Source organism: Salvelinus fontinalis, chromosome 17 (assembly GCF_029448725.1).
Source record: "Salvelinus fontinalis isolate EN_2023a chromosome 17, ASM2944872v1, whole genome shotgun sequence".
NCBI lineage: Eukaryota > Metazoa > Chordata > Actinopteri > Salmoniformes > Salmonidae > Salvelinus > Salvelinus fontinalis.
In genome coordinates, this window is record NC_074681.1 from 42,186,569 (window position 1) to 42,205,275 (window position 18,707).

The following is an 18,707-nucleotide window of genomic DNA, read 5'->3' on the forward strand; positions in this document are numbered from 1 at the left end:
TCCAACACACATATGCATGTACACACATACACACACACAACAAGCTCTGCAGTATGATCATGTAATTCTGCTGTTTCCTGTTAAATCGCGATGCTGTTCTGCTCAATCCCAGTAGCCCAGGGACAGAACAGACAATAAGCCAAGCTCTGACGTAAGCTCTGCTACACTGCTGCTTTACTGGTTCACACACTCTCTCCATCTTACTCCTCTCTCTCTCGCTCTTTCACTCCTCTATTCACTAAAATTGTTCTTTCTACATTGCTTTCCTCTCTCCCCCTCTCCTCTTTTCTCTCTCCATCTCTCTCGCTCTCTCCATCTCTCCTCGCTCTCTTCCTCTTGCTGTGTCTCTTATCTCTCTATTCTCACCCTCTCTTGCGACTTTCTGGCTACTTTCTCTTTCAGCCCAATTTGACATTAATGAATGCATATTTATTTCTCTCGAGCTCAAGATCATGCAGTAATACATACATAATATACAGTGCATTCAGAAAGTATTCAGACCCCTTGACCTTTTCCACATTTTCTTATGTGACAGCCTTTTTCTAAAATTGATTAAATGTTTTTTTTCCCTTCATTAATCGACACACAATACCAAATAATGACAACGCAAAAACAGGTTTTTAGAAAAAATTACAAATGTATTCAAAATAAAAAACTGAAATATAACATTTACATAAGTATTCAGACGCTTTACTCAGTACTTTGTTGAAGCACCTTTGGCAGCAATTGCAGCCTTGAGTCTTCTTGGGTATGACGCACACCTGTATTTGGGGAGTTTCTCTCATTCTTCTCTGTAGATCCTCTCAATCTCTGTCAGGTTGGATGGGGAGCGTTACTGCACAGCTATTTTCAGGTCTCTCCAGAGATGTTAGATCGGGTTCAAGTCCAGGCTCTGGCTGGGCCACTCAAGGACATTCAGAGACTTGTCCCGAAGCCACTCCTGCATTATCTTGGCTGTGTGCTTAGGGTTGTGGTCCTGTTGGAAAGTGAACCTTCGCCCCAGTCTGAGGTCCTGGGTGTTCTGGAGCAGGTTTTCATCAAGGATCTCACTGTACTTCTTTTCCTCAATCCTGACCAATCTCCCAGTCCCTGCCACTGAAAAACATCCCCACAGCATGATGCCGCCACCATTATGCTTCACCGTAGGGATGGTGCCAAGTTTCCTCCAGAAGTGATGCTTGGCATTTAGGCCAAAGAGTTCAATCTTGGTTTCATCAGACTAGAGAATCTTGTTTCTCATGGTCTGAGAGTCTTTAGGTGCCTTTTAGCAAACTCCAAGGGGGCTGTCATGTGCTTTTATTGAGGAGTGGTTTCCGTCTTGCCACTCTACCATAAAGGCCTGATTGGTGGAGTGCTGCAGAGATGGTTGTCCTTCTGGAAGGTTCTCCGATCTCCACAGAGAAACTCTTGAGCTCTGTCAGAATGACCATCAGGTTCTTGGTCACCACCCTGACCAAGTCCCTTCTCCCCCGATTGCTCAGTTTGGCCGGGCGGCTAGCTCTAGGAAGAGTTGGTGGTTCCAAACTTCTTCCACTGAATGATGGAGGCCACTGTGTTATTGGGGACTTTCAATGCTGCAGATTTGATTTGGTACACTTCCACTGATCTGTGCCTTGACACAATGCTGTCTCAGACCTCTACGGACAATTCCTTCGACCTCATGGCTTGGTTGTTGCTCTGACATGCACTGTCAACTGTGAGACCTTACATAGACAGGTGTGTGCCTTTCCAAATCATGTCCATTCAATTGCATTTACCACAGGTGGACTCTTGTCAAGTTGTAGAAACATCTCAAGGATGATCAATGGAAACAGGATGCACCTGAGCTCAATTTCGAATCTCATAGCAAAGGGTCTGAATGCTTATGTAAATAAGGTATTTCTGTTTTTATTTGTAATACATTTGCAGACATTTCTAAAAACCTGTTTTTCATAATGGTGTATTTCATTATGGGGTATTGTATTTAGACTGATTAGGAGTTGTTTTATTTAATCCATTTTAGAATAAGGCTGTAACTAAACAAAATGTGGAAAAAAATCAAAGGGTCTGAATTCTTGTATATGCATTCTTGAGATATACACACATGTTTTACGTGCATAATGCATGCATACTGGACGTAAAGTACATAGTTCCCTACATACAGTACATACATGTGTTCACGCTCACTCATGCACACACAGTGGTGTTTGCACACACACGCAATACACTCACGCGCAACACATGAGGTTGGTGGCACCTTAATTGGGGAGGACAGGCTCGTGGTAATGACTGGAGCGGAATTGGAGGAACGGTATAAAATACGGTACATTCCATTCACTCTTTTCCAGACATTATTATGAGCCGTCCTCCCCTCAGCAGCCTCCACATACATGCATCAAGTATAGTCAGAAACACAGACTACCCAGCACAGGCAGCAAAGGAAGTTGTCAGAGCAGCTTACCCAGCCCATCTGTAAATAGCCCATCCAACCAACTACCTACCTCATCCCTATATTTGTTTTTGTTTTTCTGCTCTTTTGCACACCAGTATTTCTACTTGCACATCCTCATCTGCACATATATCACTCCAGTGTAAATTGCTAAATTGTCATTACTTCGCCACTATTGGCCTATTTATTGCCTTACCTCCTTACTTCATTTGCACACACTGTATACAGATTATTCTATTGTGTTATTGACTGTATGTCTGTTTATCCCATGTGTAACACTCTGTGTTGTTGATTTTTGTCGCACTGCTTTGCTTTATCTTGGCCAGGTCGCAGTTGTAAATGAGAACTTGTTCTCAACTGGCCAACCTGGTTTAATAAAAGGTGAAAAAAATAATAATAATGTAATTCAGTTAATGTCATATAGTGCACGGGCAACTGAATATTCATATAGAATGATGGGTGTTTATATTTACTACTGTAGTGCATAGATCATTGAACTAAATCTAGGGTGCTGCAGACATTTGATGGATTTCAGGTAGATTCATTGAAGCACCAGGCAAAGAGCCCCCCCTGTTGATGAAGAAGTGCTATAGCGCATGATACGCCAGCTATCAAAAAATAATACAAGGAATAAACCCTCCTAGATTTTAATTAAAGATAAAGGGGCAATCTGCAGTTCGAACACTAAAAAGCGGCCACCCCACCCCTGTAGTGACTTCGTATCCAAATCAAAAGTTCTATAGCCACGGCCGACCGGGGACAGGAGTAACCACGTGTATTCCAAAGAAAATAGTTCCTTATTTGAAAATCAATGAATTTCTATTCACCTTAGGCTAGGCCTGTTTAGTGATGATTGCGTCGGGTCCAACAAGTGGTTGATAGCGGAGGTATAGTTCATACAAACTAAAATCATATACATTTCTAATACCTTATATGAAACATGAATCATAAAAGCCTGAAATGAAAAGCATGATTCGAAATCAAACAAAACTGTGTCTCTTCCCCCGGACTAACAATCCCACCCACGAAGTAGTCTACTCCATCACTCTTCTTATAGAATGGGTAGGCTACTTCACAGGGATATCAAAGCCTATTTTGCATTTCAGGTAAGTAGATATTTCCTACATATAACAATATTTTCTTCAAACATAAAAAACATTAATATTTTCCTATAGATATTATTTTTCGCTCAAAATTATAAACATTGTCTTTTTCAAAAATGGCTCCAACACCACCACTGTTTCGGTAAACAGCTGAGGGATGGAGCTGGTAGTAATGTAACCACTCTGAAATTCATAGACAGAGCTATGGATACAAGGCTTGACCATCCATGATATTACAATTATATTTTGAATTACATTGTATACAAACTATGGAGTAAAACAAGGTTATATTTGTGGTTCTGATGGGGTACGACAGTTGAACTAAGCTCGTGAGGCGTTTATATGCTATATTCTTCAAGAATCAATTGGTAGCCTATACATCATTAATATATAAGTTATAATATAATATGTATAAATATAATATATAATAATATATATACATTTGCATATTGGCCCTTTAAAGTGCAGTCCAATCTGTATGATCACATTCTGTTCTAAGAAAATGAGAGAGAGAGAGAAAAAAGATTCTGGATTCAAACAATGAATAAATAACTCACATTTTATTACAACTTGACATATATAGCCTCACAACCAAGTCAATAAGTTGATAAGTTACCATTCATAAAAAAATAATAAGTTACATTAATAATTGCGGAAAAACTTTGGTAAGCTGATTTGGAATGAAGGCTCTCGAATCGAAAACCATCTGTTTTGGAGTTAAAAGTAGGCACGTCTGTCAGCATACAGTCCACGACTTCCAAAAGAACATTCTGCATCCGGCTTTGCGAACGCGCTTGTCCTTCTGTGGCGTAGTCTCGCGCCTACTCTCCTGTATCCCGCCACTCTCTGGTCCAGGAGGGCGAAAGTTTGATTTGAACTGGTCGCTGTGTGACTTTAAAAGCTTGTATAGCAGCCAGGCGATGTCGTATTTGTCGTCGGTGGTTGCCTGTGAAAGGTTAAATATATGTTCTTATAGCTTATTGTCAAATCCTGTAAAGTAAGTAAAGTCTGCATAGATGGACAGTGGACAGTGTAATCAATATTTGATGTGTAGAAAACAGGCTAAATATAAGATGTTAAATGCATTCCTTGTTAATTAAAATAGTCTATAGCCTAGCATAGGTAGGCTAGCTTACTAAAAGGAAACATCTAAAGTGAAGTAGCTTACCATTTTGTGTGTTTACTACCAATAAGCAATTTCAGCACCATGGACAGATCCACTCATCTAATTCAATGCAAGCATGTTCCACAAAGTAAACTTTATATCGCCTAACTTTCACAAACCCCAGAAAAGGGGAACAGAACAACATACTCCTTACCCCTTTCTCCTGTAATGTTTCGAGCCACGTTAGTTTATCTTGGTGGTTGAGGTTGCGATCCGACAAACCTCCGACAGAGTCAATCTTCCCTGCCGGACACAGCGTGACACATACAAATGCAAATGCACACAAGACTCCGGTGAGGGCCATCTGGTATTTCTCTTCAGCTGGTAGGTGAGATGTTCCGAGATTGAATGTAGAAGGAAACTGTGACTACATTTCAGCTACCTAGGTAGCCGGTCTTTTTAAACCAATGCATTGCGTAAGATGAGGGTGAGGTAATGAAGATAGTCCTCAAATTGTATTTGTCCTTAGTGATGCAGTAAAGCATGTGACAGATAATTTACAACAGTCATTAAGGGTCAAACTATAACGGGTGAAGCTAAACGCAAGTCGTGTTGTTGTATTATTTGCAATACTGAATATTCTACAAAAAGTTAACATGTTGGATCATAATTAAAATCGTTACAGCTAATTTTAATTTGTAGCCTATAGCCTTTAATTGATGCGTGTGCGTGCGTGTGTGTGTGTGTGTGTGTGTGTGTGTGTGTGTGTGTGTGTGTGTGTGTGTGTGTGTGTGTGTGTGTGTGTGTGTGTGTGTGTGTGTGTGGACGTGTTTAACTCTACTTGTAGGGGCCAGGGTTAGGGTTAGTTGTTAGGGAAAATAGGATTATGAATGGGACTGAATTGTGTTTCCCCACAAGGTTAGTTATACAAGACTGTGTTTGTGTGTGGCCTACGCATATAATATACTAGCCTAAACTAAAGCACGTCACAATTCACAGAATACTAAAGGTCGCAGAGGGATGTACAATTTTTGGTGGGAGAAAGACTGAGAAAGACAGTTCTGGTAACTTAAAAAAAACATTCTACTCCAAAAATGAATGAAAAAAAAATTATGCTGAAATTGAAAATATAACTCCCCCCTCCAGAAATGAGCCCAATAACATATTGGTACATATTATAAGGCAGGTGTGCTATTTAGCAATAAGCATTATCACCTGATGTAGCCCACCTGATGGAGCATAATGGCTATAAATAAATAGGCTGAGGGTTGCCCATATGCATTTACCCCATTGAGCAAATCATTGTAACCTACCTGTTACATTTAGCCTCGGTCTTCCCTATGAATTCAACGCCATTGGCGAGCGCTGACGCACATAAACCACGCTAAAAATTTCAGTTCTAAAATGGTGCATTTTACCAATTTATTTGACAAATAAGTGTAGCCTGGTAACACCAGAAAGCTCCAAGATCCTCCTCTTTTAACAATGGCCACCAACACCTCTTTCAAGGTGTTTTCCTGCAACTGCATAATGTTTTTTATTTTGTATTATTATTTAAAAAATTACCCCTTTTTGTGATATCCAATTGGTAGTTACAGTCTTGTCCCATCGCTACAACTCCCGTACTCGGGAGAGTAGAAGGTCAAGAGCCATGCGTCCTCCAAAACACGACCCTGCCAAGCCGCACTGCTTCTTGACACAAGGCTCGCTTAACCCAGATGTCAGCCGCGCCAATGTGTCGGACAAAACACTGTCCAGCTGGCGGCTGAAGTCAGCTTGGATGTGCCCAGCCCATCAACAAGGAGTGCCTAGAATGCGATGGGACAAGGAAATCCCTGCCGGCCAAACACTCCCCTAACCCAGACTACGTTGGGCCAATTGTGCGCTGCCTCATAGGTCTCCCGGTCACGGCCGGCTGTGTCACAGCCTGGGATCGAACCCGGGTCTGTAGTGATGCCTCAAGCACTGCGCATGCGGTGCCTTAGACCGCTGCACAACTCGGGATGCCCCCGCAACTCCATTATCAACAATTGAATAGGTAACTATTCTATTATGGAGAGAACAATTTTTCATTAGATATAAATTCAAATAACCAAAGGTACCATGTCTTAGCATCTGCCTGGCTCTAATTTGGATCATAGGTGCCGGGACTTGGACCCCGCAGGACCCTGCGCAATTTAAGCCCTGGCCGTGTCATGTGCATTCACGTGAAATAAAACATTAATGACACCAACACGGCGCAACAGGGATCTCATTAACCAGTTTTCCACTCCATAAAGTTGAGGCAATGGATGTCCACTCAACCGGAACACATTATGGAATCCAGAGGTCATGGAAGTCAATAATCACCGTGGCATGCTCACACCGGTTCCCTTTGCCTAGCCCATTAATGAGATTTACGCTCTGTTCGACATTTGTCGTTGTCCCTTCTCTCCCACCTCTCTAATTAGAGTTGTAACCTACACAGCTGGAGACATTCCATGGACGATCTCTGAGATCTATTATGGGTATCCGGTGGCAAGACAAGGTCTCCAACTGGGAGGTAATGCAGCAAGCTAACAGCACTAGCATTGAGGCTAACATCAGCTCCGATGGACCGGCCACACCATCAGGATTCCCCAACACTGTCTCCCAAGACGGATCTTCTTTGGCGAGCTGCAGCAGAGGCACCGGAAGACAGGCTGACCCAAAAAGCGCTTCAAAGACAACCATAAACACAGCCTCAAGATCCGCTATATCCAGCCCGCCATCACAGACATCGTCTCTACCCGATCCACCTGGCACTCCAAAACCCTCACAGTAGTAGACAACTTTGAGAGGGTCAGAAAAACTGTCAGAGCAAAGCTTCATTCACGCACAACCGGACCAACAAGACCAGCGGAAGCACATGTCTGTCCCTCATGCCTCAGTCTATGCTTCAAAACTTGGACGCCTGAACCACTCAAGAACCCACAATAAACCGAAGTGACATGCACGAGTAGTCATCGAAATTGACGGACTACCAGAGAGAGAGAGAGAGCCTACACTCTAAGAAGTAAAGGAGCCTCAAAGAACCTTTGGGGTTCATAATGGGGGAACCTTTTCAGTTCAAAGGTTCTTCGAGGAACCACTCTGAAAAGGTTACTTGAGAAACCGTTTTGTAAAGGTTCAAATAGAAACCTTTTTGTGATGGGAGGTTCAATTATTAACCTTTTATTAATATATTGTGCGTCCAGCAGCCAGATTGGAGGTCAGAAGATTGGAGGTGTGGCTTATAGGAGGAGTGGCTTTCAGATATATATTTTGGCCACCCGTGAGTGTAAATGTCATGCCTGTTAATCTGTTCTGCTGTATTATCATTATAGGTTGAACTTGTACATAGCTAGTTCTGAAGGATTGTTAAAGGCTTATATAAATGCATGTGATATACTAAAGGGTTGAATAGTCACCATGTGAATCTCCAGAGTACCTTAAATCACCTCAAACTTTTTATGAAAACACAACAGAACAACAGGCATGCAATTAATGGTTCAATTCAATCCATAGCACTAAAAATGCTGCCTATGTTGGCTCAATCAGAAATTACCTTTAAATTCCAATCACCCTATAGCGTTGAATTTTAACAATACGTATTGAATCAAGCCCTTACTCTCACAGTTGGCCAAAAATAACTATCTGAAATCCACGTCTCCAATAAACCACACCTCCAATCTTCTGATAGGCTGCTGCCACTTCACTATTATTGCTGTTATCGATATTATTATTATTGTTATTTATAGTAAATATATTGTGTGTTAATCAACCCAAGAAAACACACCCACTGTGTGGCCTACCAATTTGATCAGGGAGTTTTTGTTCAATTACTTTTTCTGTTCATTTATCTCAAGCAAACCCTTTAGATACTGTGTACCTTTAATTTGATTTCATTGGCAGAAGACTACAATGTAGATTATGGAGAATGATTTCAGAATATGTAAAGATAGCCAAGCAAACATATACATATTTGTCTCCGTTTCAGAACCCATGGTACATTTAAAACACATATTTGACACGTTATTTATGTTTAGGGAATCATCATGAATCCTACTTCATGGAAGAATAGGGTGGTTTGATTCATTCTGAAAGTTTTCACGTTCAGTGAATCAATGGCAATGTTGAAAGTAGTATACAATATTATTATAATATGGAGAATAGTATACAACAGTATAATATAATAAATATAGCCTAAAAGCTTCTTAGGGCTAGGCGGGACACCTTGACAACTTCCGGTGAAATTGGAGGGTGCGCAATTCAAATAATTAATCATAAAAATTATGGATATTAAACATTTAGGTATATGCAAGTGTTGGTTGAGGAACCCATGCCCCACATAAAAATATTTTGCAAACAGCACAGGCTTCATAAAATCCCAAATAACTTTTAAATATTTGTCACGTTCCTGACCTATTTATGTTAGTTTTTGTGTGTTAGTTGGTCAGGACGTGAGGTTGGGTGGGCATTCTATGTTATCTGTTTCTATGTTGGTTTTGGTTTGCCTGGTATGGCTCTTGATTAGAGGCAGGTGGTTTGCGTTTGCCTCTGATTAAGAGTCATATTTAGGTAGGGCATTCTCACTGTTTGTTTGTGGGTGGTTGTCTCCTGTGTCTGTGTTATGTCTTACACCATACGGGATTGTTTCGGTTGTTCGTTTCGTTTTCGGTTTATGTAGTCTGTTCCTGTGTCAGCGTGCTTCGTGTATATGTAAGTTCGGTTGTTCAGGTCTGTCTACATCGTTTTGTTATTTTGTTAGTTATATCCAGTATAGTTCGTTTTCGTCTTTGTCTATTTTGTTTATTTAATAAATCATTATGTGTTCAAACTTCGCTGCGCCTTGGTTCCCTCAATACTCCTCCTTTTCCGAAAATGGAGAGGAGGAGGAACGCCCAAACAGAACCACCCACCTACCCAGAGCCAAGCAGCGGAGTCAAAGGAGAAAGGGACAGGAAAAGAAGGAGCAATGGACATGGGACGATGTTTTGGACGGAAAGGGTGTCTACACATGGGAGGAGATCCTAGCTGGTAGAGATCGCCTCCCATGGGAACAGCTGGAGGCACTGAGGAGAGCGGAGGCTACCGGAGAGAGGAACCGGAGCTATGAGGGAACGCGTCTGGCACGGAAGCCGAAAAAGCCCGTGAGTAACTCCCAAAAATTTCTTGGGGGGGGGCTAAAGGGTAGTGGGCCAAGGGCAGGTAGGAGACCTGCGCCCACTTCCCAGGCTCACCGTGGAGAGCGGGAGTACGGGCAGGCGCCGTGTTACGCAGTAGAGCGCACGGTGTCTCCTGTACGAGTGCATAGCCCGGTGCGGGTTATTCCACCTCCCCGCACTGGGAGGGCTAGATTGGGTATTGAGCCAGGTGTCATGAGGCCGGCTCAACGCATCTGGTCACCAGTGCGTCTCCTCGGGCCGGCATACATGGCACCGGCCTTACGCATGGTTTCTCCGGTTCGCCTACATAGGCCGGTGCGGGTTATTCCACCTCCCCGCACTGGTCGGGCGACCGGGAGCATTCAACCAGGTAAGGTTGGGCAGGCTAAATGCTCAAGAGAGCCAGTACGCCTCCACGGTCCGGTATTTCCGGCACCACCTCCCCGCCCCAGCCTAGTACCTACAGTGTATACACTACGCACTAGGCTACCAGTGCGTATCCTGAGCCCTGTTCCTCCTCCACGCACTCTCCCTGTAGTGCGTGTATCTAGCCCGGTGCCTCCAGTTCCGGTCCCACGCACTAAGCTACCAGTGCGTCTCCAGAGCCCTGAACCCACTGTATCTTCTCCCCCTACTAATCCTGATGTGCTTGTCCTCAGCCCGGTGTCACCAGTGCCGGTACCACGCATCAGGGATAGAGTAGGCTTTGAGAATACAGTGTGCCCTGTCCCTGCTCCCCGCACTAGTAGGAAGGTGCTTATCATTAGCACGGTGCCTCCAGTTCCGGCACCACGCACCAGGTCTACAGTGCGCCATATCCGGCCAGAGCCATCCGTCTCCCCAGCGCCATCTGAGCCATCCGTCTCCCCAGCGCCATCTGAGCCATCTGTCTCCTCAGCGCCATCTGAGCCATCCGTCTCCCCAGCGCCATCTGAGCCATCCGTCTGCCAGGAGCCTGCAAAGCCGCCCGTCTGCCATGAGCCTGCAAAGCCGCCCGTCTGCCATGAGCCTACAGAGCCGTCAGCCAGACAGGAGCCGCTAGAGCCGTCAGCCAGACAGGAGCCGCTAGAGCCGTCAGCCAGACAGGAGCCGCTAGAGCCGTCAGCCAGACAGGATCTGCCAGAGCCGCTAACCAGACAGGATCTGCCAGAGCCGCTAACCAGACAGGATCTGCCAGAGCCGCCAACCAGACAGGATCTGCCAGAGCCGCCAACCAGACAGGATCTGCCAGAGCCGCCAGCGAGCCATGAGCAGCCAGAGCCGTCAGAGCGCCATGAGCAGCCAGAGCCGTCAAAGAGCCATGAGCAGCCAGAGCCGTCAGTGAGCCATGAGCAGCCAGAGCCGTCAGTGAGCCATGAGCAGCCAGAGCCGTCAGTGAGCCATGAGCGTCGTGAGCCGTCAGCCTGCCATGAGCGTCGAGAGCCGTCAGCCTGCCATGAGCGTCGAGAGCCGTCAGCCTGCCATGAGCGTCGAGAGCCGTCAGCCTGCCATGAGCGTCGAGAGCCGTCAGCCTGCCATGAGCGTCGAGAGCCGTCAGCCTGCCATGAGCGTCGAGAGCTGTCAGCCTGCCATGAGCGTCGAGAGCCGTCAGCCAGCCATGAGCATCGAGAGTCGTCAGTCAGCCATGAGCTGCCCTTCAGCCTGAAAAGGCTGGATACCCAGAACTGCCCATCAGTCCAGAGCTGTCTCTCTGTCCGGAGCTGCCTTTCAGTCCGGAGTTGCCCCTCTATCCTAATCTCCCTCTCTATCTTCATCTATCTCTATAGTCTTATCTATCCCTTTATCTTGATTTATCTCTCTGTCCTGGTGTTATCCTTATTTAATATATTATTAAGAGAATTGTGTGGGGGAAGAAAGAGGGTGGACATTCTTTGTGGGAGGAAGTTAGGATGGATTATGGTGGGGTGGGAACCGCGCCCGGAGCCTGAGCCACCACCGTGGTTAGATGCCCACCCAGACCCTCCCCTAGACTTTGTGCTGGTGCGTCCGGAGTTCGCACCTTGTGGGGGGGGTACTGTCACGTTCCTGACCTATTTATGTTAGTTTTTGTGTGTTAGTTGGTCAGGACGTGAGGTTGGGTGGGCATTCTATGTTATCTGTTTCTATGTTGGTTTTGGTTTGCCTGGTATGGCTCTTGATTAGAGGCAGGTGGTTTGCGTTTGCCTCTGATTAAGAGTCATATTTAGGTAGGGCATTCTCACTGTTTGTTTGTGGGTGGTTGTCTCCTGTGTCTGTGTTATGTCTTACACCATACGGGATTGTTTCGGTTGTTCGTTTCGTTTTCGGTTTATGTAGTCTGTTCCTGTGTCAGCGTGCTTCGTGTATATGTAAGTTCGGTTGTTCAGGTCTGTCTACATCGTTTTGTTATTTTGTTAGTTATATCCAGTATAGTTCGTTTTCGTCTTTGTCTATTTTGTTTATTTAATAAATCATTATGTGTTCAAACTTCGCTGCGCCTTGGTTCCCTCAATACTCCTCCTTTTCCGAAAATGGAGAGGAGGAGGAACGCCTTAACAATATTCCCTTAATTTTTGAAAATCTTCCTCTGATTTGCAATCCAAATGGTTCCAGGTACAACATGCATGGTCGTTTTGTTAGATAAAATCCTACTTTATATCCCAAAAAGTCAGTTTAGTTGGCGCCATCGATTTGAGTAATCGACTCGTTCAACCTGCAGAGAAAGGAATCCAAAAAGCCACCGCTAAACTTTGTTAAAACAAGTCAAAATACGTTTCTATTGAATCCTCAGGTACCCTAATATGTAATTAAACTATAATATTTCATACGGAAAGAAGTATGTTCAATAGGAAATCAAAATTAGCAGGTGCACGTCCTTTTCGTCGCGCGTGCACAGACTGATTTCCAACTCTGACTCCCTGCACTGATCATGAAACTGTTTGATGACAAGTGCCTGGTTACAATTCTCCATAGTCTACATTGTTGTCTTCTGCCAGTCAAATTCAAATGAGAAAGTCCGGATTTATTTCTACTACAATTTGTATTCTGCCGTCATTAAATAGTATCCACTATTACTTGACCCTCGGCAACAACCACAACAAATTGACAGCGTTTACAGAGGAAACAAATAGAGCTAGGTTAAATCAAACCATGTAATGGAAGGATACGAATTTAGGGTAGGGCCTACCAGCTGAAGGGAACGTACAGTAAATTGGCAGTTAAATAGAGTATACATAGTTATTACTTACGGTTGCTACTGATAGTGGCTAAGAATATTTAACATACTGTATCGCCTACAAATGGAAAGAAACAGGAAATGACTAAAACTTTCTAGACAGCTCAAAGGTTCAACTTGGCGCAACTCTTTGCATTGTCATCCCATTGGTTTGGGTCTCCAAATTGAATTCCTGCATGTTATAAGGCCGTACAATTAAAATTCTGCATAACGACACAGCATTTCATTTTTCACGGTGGGAAAGGCGCATAAATATCTGTCCTGTTGATATGCTTCTCAGTTTCCTGCCATATGGCTGGTTTCCCATTCATCTCCAGCGATCATAAGACAAAGTACTGTAGATCTAAAACAATTGTCATTTTGCCTATATTTACAATCCCCTTATCCAAACGGACTACTCATTTACATAGCTCGTATCAGTAGCTCAAGTCAATTTATAAATTACAGTGCATGGTTAATGCTGTTATGTCTATCAGGAAAAAAATAAGAAAATGTTTTTCCACTCGCTGAACCTTATTCATGGTTTCCTCACGCGTAAAGGTGGTGGAATTATGAGGCAATTACAGTAAATCAAGTTCAGAATAATACGTATCTGTAGACACACCTCTGCCACACCTTCATTTCTATTTTCTCCACCTAAAACGTGTACCTGGCTGGCACTGGCATTTCCCCATGCTGAAATTCAAGGTCAGAATACGCATAGAGAGAAAAGTGCATAAAAAAGTGAGCTAAATTGCATTTTCATGCACATACCTCGGGTCTGAATTCCCCCCACAGCCCATAGCTGACCAGTCACTTAGATCATGTTTCATTAAAACGCATTCAGAATTCCTATACCTAGAAAGTCATGCTTGGCAAGCCCAAGACAAAATAATGTGGCGCCTCTTATTGAAGTTCACCTTGAAAGGGAAGCAGGCAGGCCGGTAAGGGGATAGCACACGACTTTATATGATTAGATACTGTTGGAGCCCAGCCATTAGTAAGGCTACTACCTCTTCAACTGAGTGGATTAATCCTATTAGTGCAGAAGGTAGTAGTACACTTCCCTAACAAGTTCATGGCACAGTGCTTGGTGTCGACAAGGTCCAATGAAGACTACTATAAGGCGCAAATTAGAAAATGTCTTTATACTGAAGGTATTTTAAGATTAGAAGAGGTAGTGCCGTAACCTCGCGAGCCGCCTGATCATGCGAGTTTACAGTACATGAGTGGTTTGCTAGTAGTGCTGTGCACACTCTTAGAAAAAATGTTTCCAAAAGGGTTCTTTGCAGAGGGATAGGGTTCTACCAAGAACCGTTTTCTTCTGAAGAACCCATTTTGGAAGAGAAGGGTTTTTTGTAAAGCATAAATCATAGCCCACAGACGCTGAGATGTGACAGTTCGGCGTCCCATTGCGACATAGCAATGTGGCTCTGAGACCACCATCCATGGGGGACGGACAGCCCGAACACGCACGACCCCACAATTCCCAACCAACACATCTCCAGTACGCGTCCTCTATTTGAATGTGTTAACAGTTAGAGAAATTGCTTGAGCTGCCCTAAGAATTTGAAAAGCATGAAAGCCAACGGTCCAATATTCTATAACTCTGCTGTGCACACACATTTGGTACTCTGATAGACCCTTTTTGATATCACATTGCAAACCACCATAATGTGACAAATTAAGAAATATTCCAAAAAGGCTTTACACCTGTGTAATTAAAAGGAAGTAAACTGAAAAAGAAATGTACTCTGCTGGAGTTGATTGTTAATTCAAAACAACACTGCAAATAGTAAAATAGCAACTCTTTGAGAGTTGGATATTTACTATATTTTGTGCAATTTTAACTCCAAAAATATCAACACCATCACCAGAGTAGGTTTAACATATAATGCGGGGTGGGACCCCCCAAAATTGTTACACTTGACTCCATAGGTGTTGCGACTTTACTGTGTACACACTATTATGACTCCACCATCGAAAGGTGAGACTCTCACGAATATGTCATTTTGCTCTAGGACGGCCCACAAGCCTCACAAGACTCATCTGAAGGTAGCCCGGTCCCCGTTAAAAAAAATTATGAAAGTATATGTGGAAGTACTTTCGTGGCAAAAAAGGGGTTAAATATGGGTTAAAAAAAAAAAAAAAAAATCCTGAGATTTCTTATATATCTCAGATATAAGACACAGACTTCAAAACACTTCCTTTTGATAAATTGTTTGACTATGTTATGAATATGTTATTCAAAGCATTTCTATGGGCTACTAGCAGTAAGGCCAAATAAAAAAATCCTCAAATATACAATACCAATCAAAAATGTGGACACACCTACTCATTCAAGGGTTTTTCTTTATTTTTTATTATTTTCTATATTGTAGAATAATAGTGAAGACATCAAAACTATGAAATGACACATATGGAATCATTTAGTAAGCAAAAAGTGTTAAACAAATCAAATATATTTTAGATTCTTCAAAGTAGCCACCCTTTGCCTTGATGACAGCTTTGCACACTCTTGCCATTCTCTCAACCAGCTTCATGAGCAATTTTCCAACAGTCTTGAAGGAGTTCCCACATGTGCTGAGCACTTGTTGGCTGCTTTTCCTTCCCTCTGTGTTCCAACTCATCCCAAACCATCTCAATTGGGTTGAGCTCGGGTGATTGTGGAGGCTAGGTCATCTGATGCAGCACTCCATCACTCTCTTTCCTAGTCAAATAGCCCTTACACAGCCTGGAGGTGTGTTGGGTCATTGTCCTGTTGAAAAACAAATGATAGTCCCACTAAGCGCAAACCAGATGGGATGGCATATCGCTGCAGACTGCTGTGACTTGCAGGCCTGGTGTGGCCTGTAAACCAGAAATTTCCTAACACCACTATGTTAAGGTATAACCAATTGTGTATATAAACCCTGGTTTGCTGATGCTATGGATTGGCCAATGAGAGGCTTTGAAGCCACTGGTCAGCCATATTGGCACTCCCAAAAGAACCAGTCCTCCATCAGAATTAATGGAATTCTACAGTATTTAAATTCAATGTTTCAAGGCCAAAATGAAATGTATTTAAGTATTGGGGACAGTAACATTAGAACTTTAAAAAAATATATATACTTTAATTTAAAAAAAATGTATGTTACATATTATTTCGCTCACATAATATATTTAAAAGTATGCATGAAGGTGTCTGTAATAGAATAAACATGGCAAAAAAAATGTAGACATTAATATTTTAATTTCTATAGCTTTCAAAAAATAAATACAATGGGAGAGTACCAAGATGGAGGAGCGGTGGCTTCCAAACTACGCCATTTGTCAGTCATCTAGTGAACATGTAAATCATTGATTATAACTAGGCCCTCAAGGAAAGGTGTATGTAATGTACTGTCATATATGTAATGTATTGTCATAAATAGTTAATATGAGGCTAATATGGCTGGTGGAACCATTTATAGAGGGTTCTAGGAGGAACACTTCAAATATAAAAGGTTTCTTGGTAGAACCCTTCATAGAGAGTAGAACTCTCTGCAAAGAGATCTACTCAGAGTCATATATAGAGAGTTCAGATAGGTTTTAAAACGGCTTTCATGTTAGTGCCTATATTCTCCAAATTTTGGTGATGTAACAATAGTAGAGCGCCTCCGACAATTCCCCACGAAATGATCCGCTCGCGGGCAAAACAAAACAGAGCTCAATTTGACCGACTATTTATTGATTAGCGCTCGGGATAATGTGTTTCCAAATCTGTACTGTGTTGAGGTGTCAACAAATTGCATATCTGCTTTCACTGGAGATCTTAATAGGTTCAGAAAACTACAAAAATAAAAATGAAACACAATGCAGAAGTGTCAATTATTACTTAGCAACGGCTAGTTAGGAGATATTGGCACTCTCAGAACATTCAGACAGACACCACATTGGCCCAACTCTCTATTCATGGGTTGCACCTCCGTCACTTGGTCGCGTCATTGCCATTTTTATCAACGCTCTACAGATGCCGCATCATATTGTTTTCCGACTGATGGTTAATCAGTCTTTCTGAACAGGGGCTAATGACTGTTTCATCAACATTACACTATAGTGGCTTGGAAATAAAATGGCATTGCTAAAGTAGACAAATAATGAGTAGAAAACAACTTTGCCATCATTATGATTTCGTCACGTTAACTTTAGCGAGATGGCAATGTTGCCAATATACTCAAAAGTGAATCAGCAATAGCTAGCAATGCTAAAGTTAGCTACCTCAAATTCCGGTGCCTTCCCCTCAATCTTAGCTAGCTAGCTAAAGTTATACTGCATCTAAAGTCATTCTGGCGACACCACAATAATGACAAAAGTTTGCCTTACTAATTATTTGCCTTCTTTTGTCACCAGGTTTCCAAGCCAAAGTAGAGCACTTTAGACTAAATCTTAATCAGCACCTATTGAAACTGAATTTAGGAGAACGCTCAGCTGGACATCAATCCAAAAACGAATGTTAAAAACAATCTTATAATGAATATGGCTCTGTTTCTACCTAGCACCAAAAAGGGTACAACCCAAAAAAGCCTATATAGGTGTACTTAGCACCTTTTTTTCTAAGATTTTATGATGCCTTCAGTCAAAGCAGTGTTAGGGTGCAAATGAGAAAGTGTCTTTCTAGGCTTTGGTAGTATAGTACCTTCATTGAGCTTCCTATGCTCTGCAACAGGGTCTCATTAGAATATGTAAAAAAAAATAGTTACATTTAACCATTGTATGTTGTATGTCACTTAGGTCTGTAATTTCCTTACGTTTAAGGTACTACATGTAACAATTCAACCCCGAACCGTCTCTTGCTGTCAAGTTGTCTGGGGCCAGCAAATCACTTGTTGTCAAATTGACTGTGGACAGCAAATCTGTTGCTGTAAAATTGACTGGTCGGTTGTTGACTTGACAACAAGATATTTGCTCCCGAGTGACGCAGCGGTCTAAGGCACTGCATCGCAGTGCTAGAGGTGTCACTACAGACCTTGGTTCAATCCCGGACTGTATCACAGCTGTGATTGGGATTCCCATAGGGCGGCGCACAATTGGCCCAGCGTCGTCCGTGTTAGGGGAAGGTTTTGCAGGGGTAGGCCGTCATTGTAAATAAGAATCTGTTCTTATCTGACTTGCCTAGTTAAATAAAGGTTCGAATTAAAATAAAAATTGCTGGCCTCAGTCAATTTGACAACAAGACCTGGTCCGTCTTTTGTTGACCAATAAGAAGGCTGCAACATTAGAATGCAATTTTCTGTGGGCCCAATTCACGAGTTTAAGGACCAGACAGTAAAATGGGTTTCCAATATTTATTGAGGAAATGGAATGGATGTGAGAATGAGGATTCAGGAGGGGAGTGAGAATGGACCGGATGAAGCAGAGGGCTGCAGATGAATGGGTTTGGGGGTGTGCTCTGTCTCAGGCAGACATCATCATCAGGCCCTGGTAGTTAGGCTGCTGCGGTGATGGCAATCCCCCAAGGACATCCTTGGAAGAACGTAAGATATACTAGATAGAAGGTGGGATGCAAAACTTGATATGGCTAGTAAACACACATTGTCATGCCACCCTGCAGAACAAGAGGAGGAATGGTCAAGTTTAAGGGGGGTACCTAGTCAGTTGTACAACTGAATGCATTCAACTAATATGTTGTCTGCCACATTTAACCCAACCCCCTCTGAATCAGAGAGGTGCGGGGGGCTGCCTTAATCGACATCCACGTCTTCGGCTCCCGGGG

General features: G+C 42.9%; 1 protein-coding gene across 1 annotated transcript; it reads right to left on the reverse strand.

Moving 5' to 3' along the window:
* Positions 1–4,074: 4,074 nt before the first annotated feature.
* On the reverse strand, positions 4,075–5,128 carry LOC129814610 (somatostatin-1-like). Its single transcript, XM_055867782.1, has 2 exons — positions 4,851–5,128; positions 4,075–4,477 (listed from the first exon to the last, which is right to left on the reverse strand). Exons 1-2 carry the CDS (start codon positions 4,998–5,000, stop codon positions 4,268–4,270), a joined length of 360 nt encoding a protein of 119 aa, XP_055723757.1. The 5' UTR covers positions 5,001–5,128; the 3' UTR covers positions 4,075–4,267.
* Between the last annotated feature and the right edge of the window lie 13,579 nt (positions 5,129–18,707).

Excerpts from the sequence above, each read along its gene's own strand:
- LOC129814610 (XM_055867782.1), bottom strand. The coding sequence starts at position 5,000 with ATGGCCCTCACCGGAGTCTTGTGTGCATTTGCATTTGTATGTGTCACG. Across the intron at positions 4,478-4,850 it reads AAACATTACAGGAGAAAGGG|GCAACCACCGACGACAAATA; the intron begins GTAAGGAGTATG and ends AACCTTTCACAG.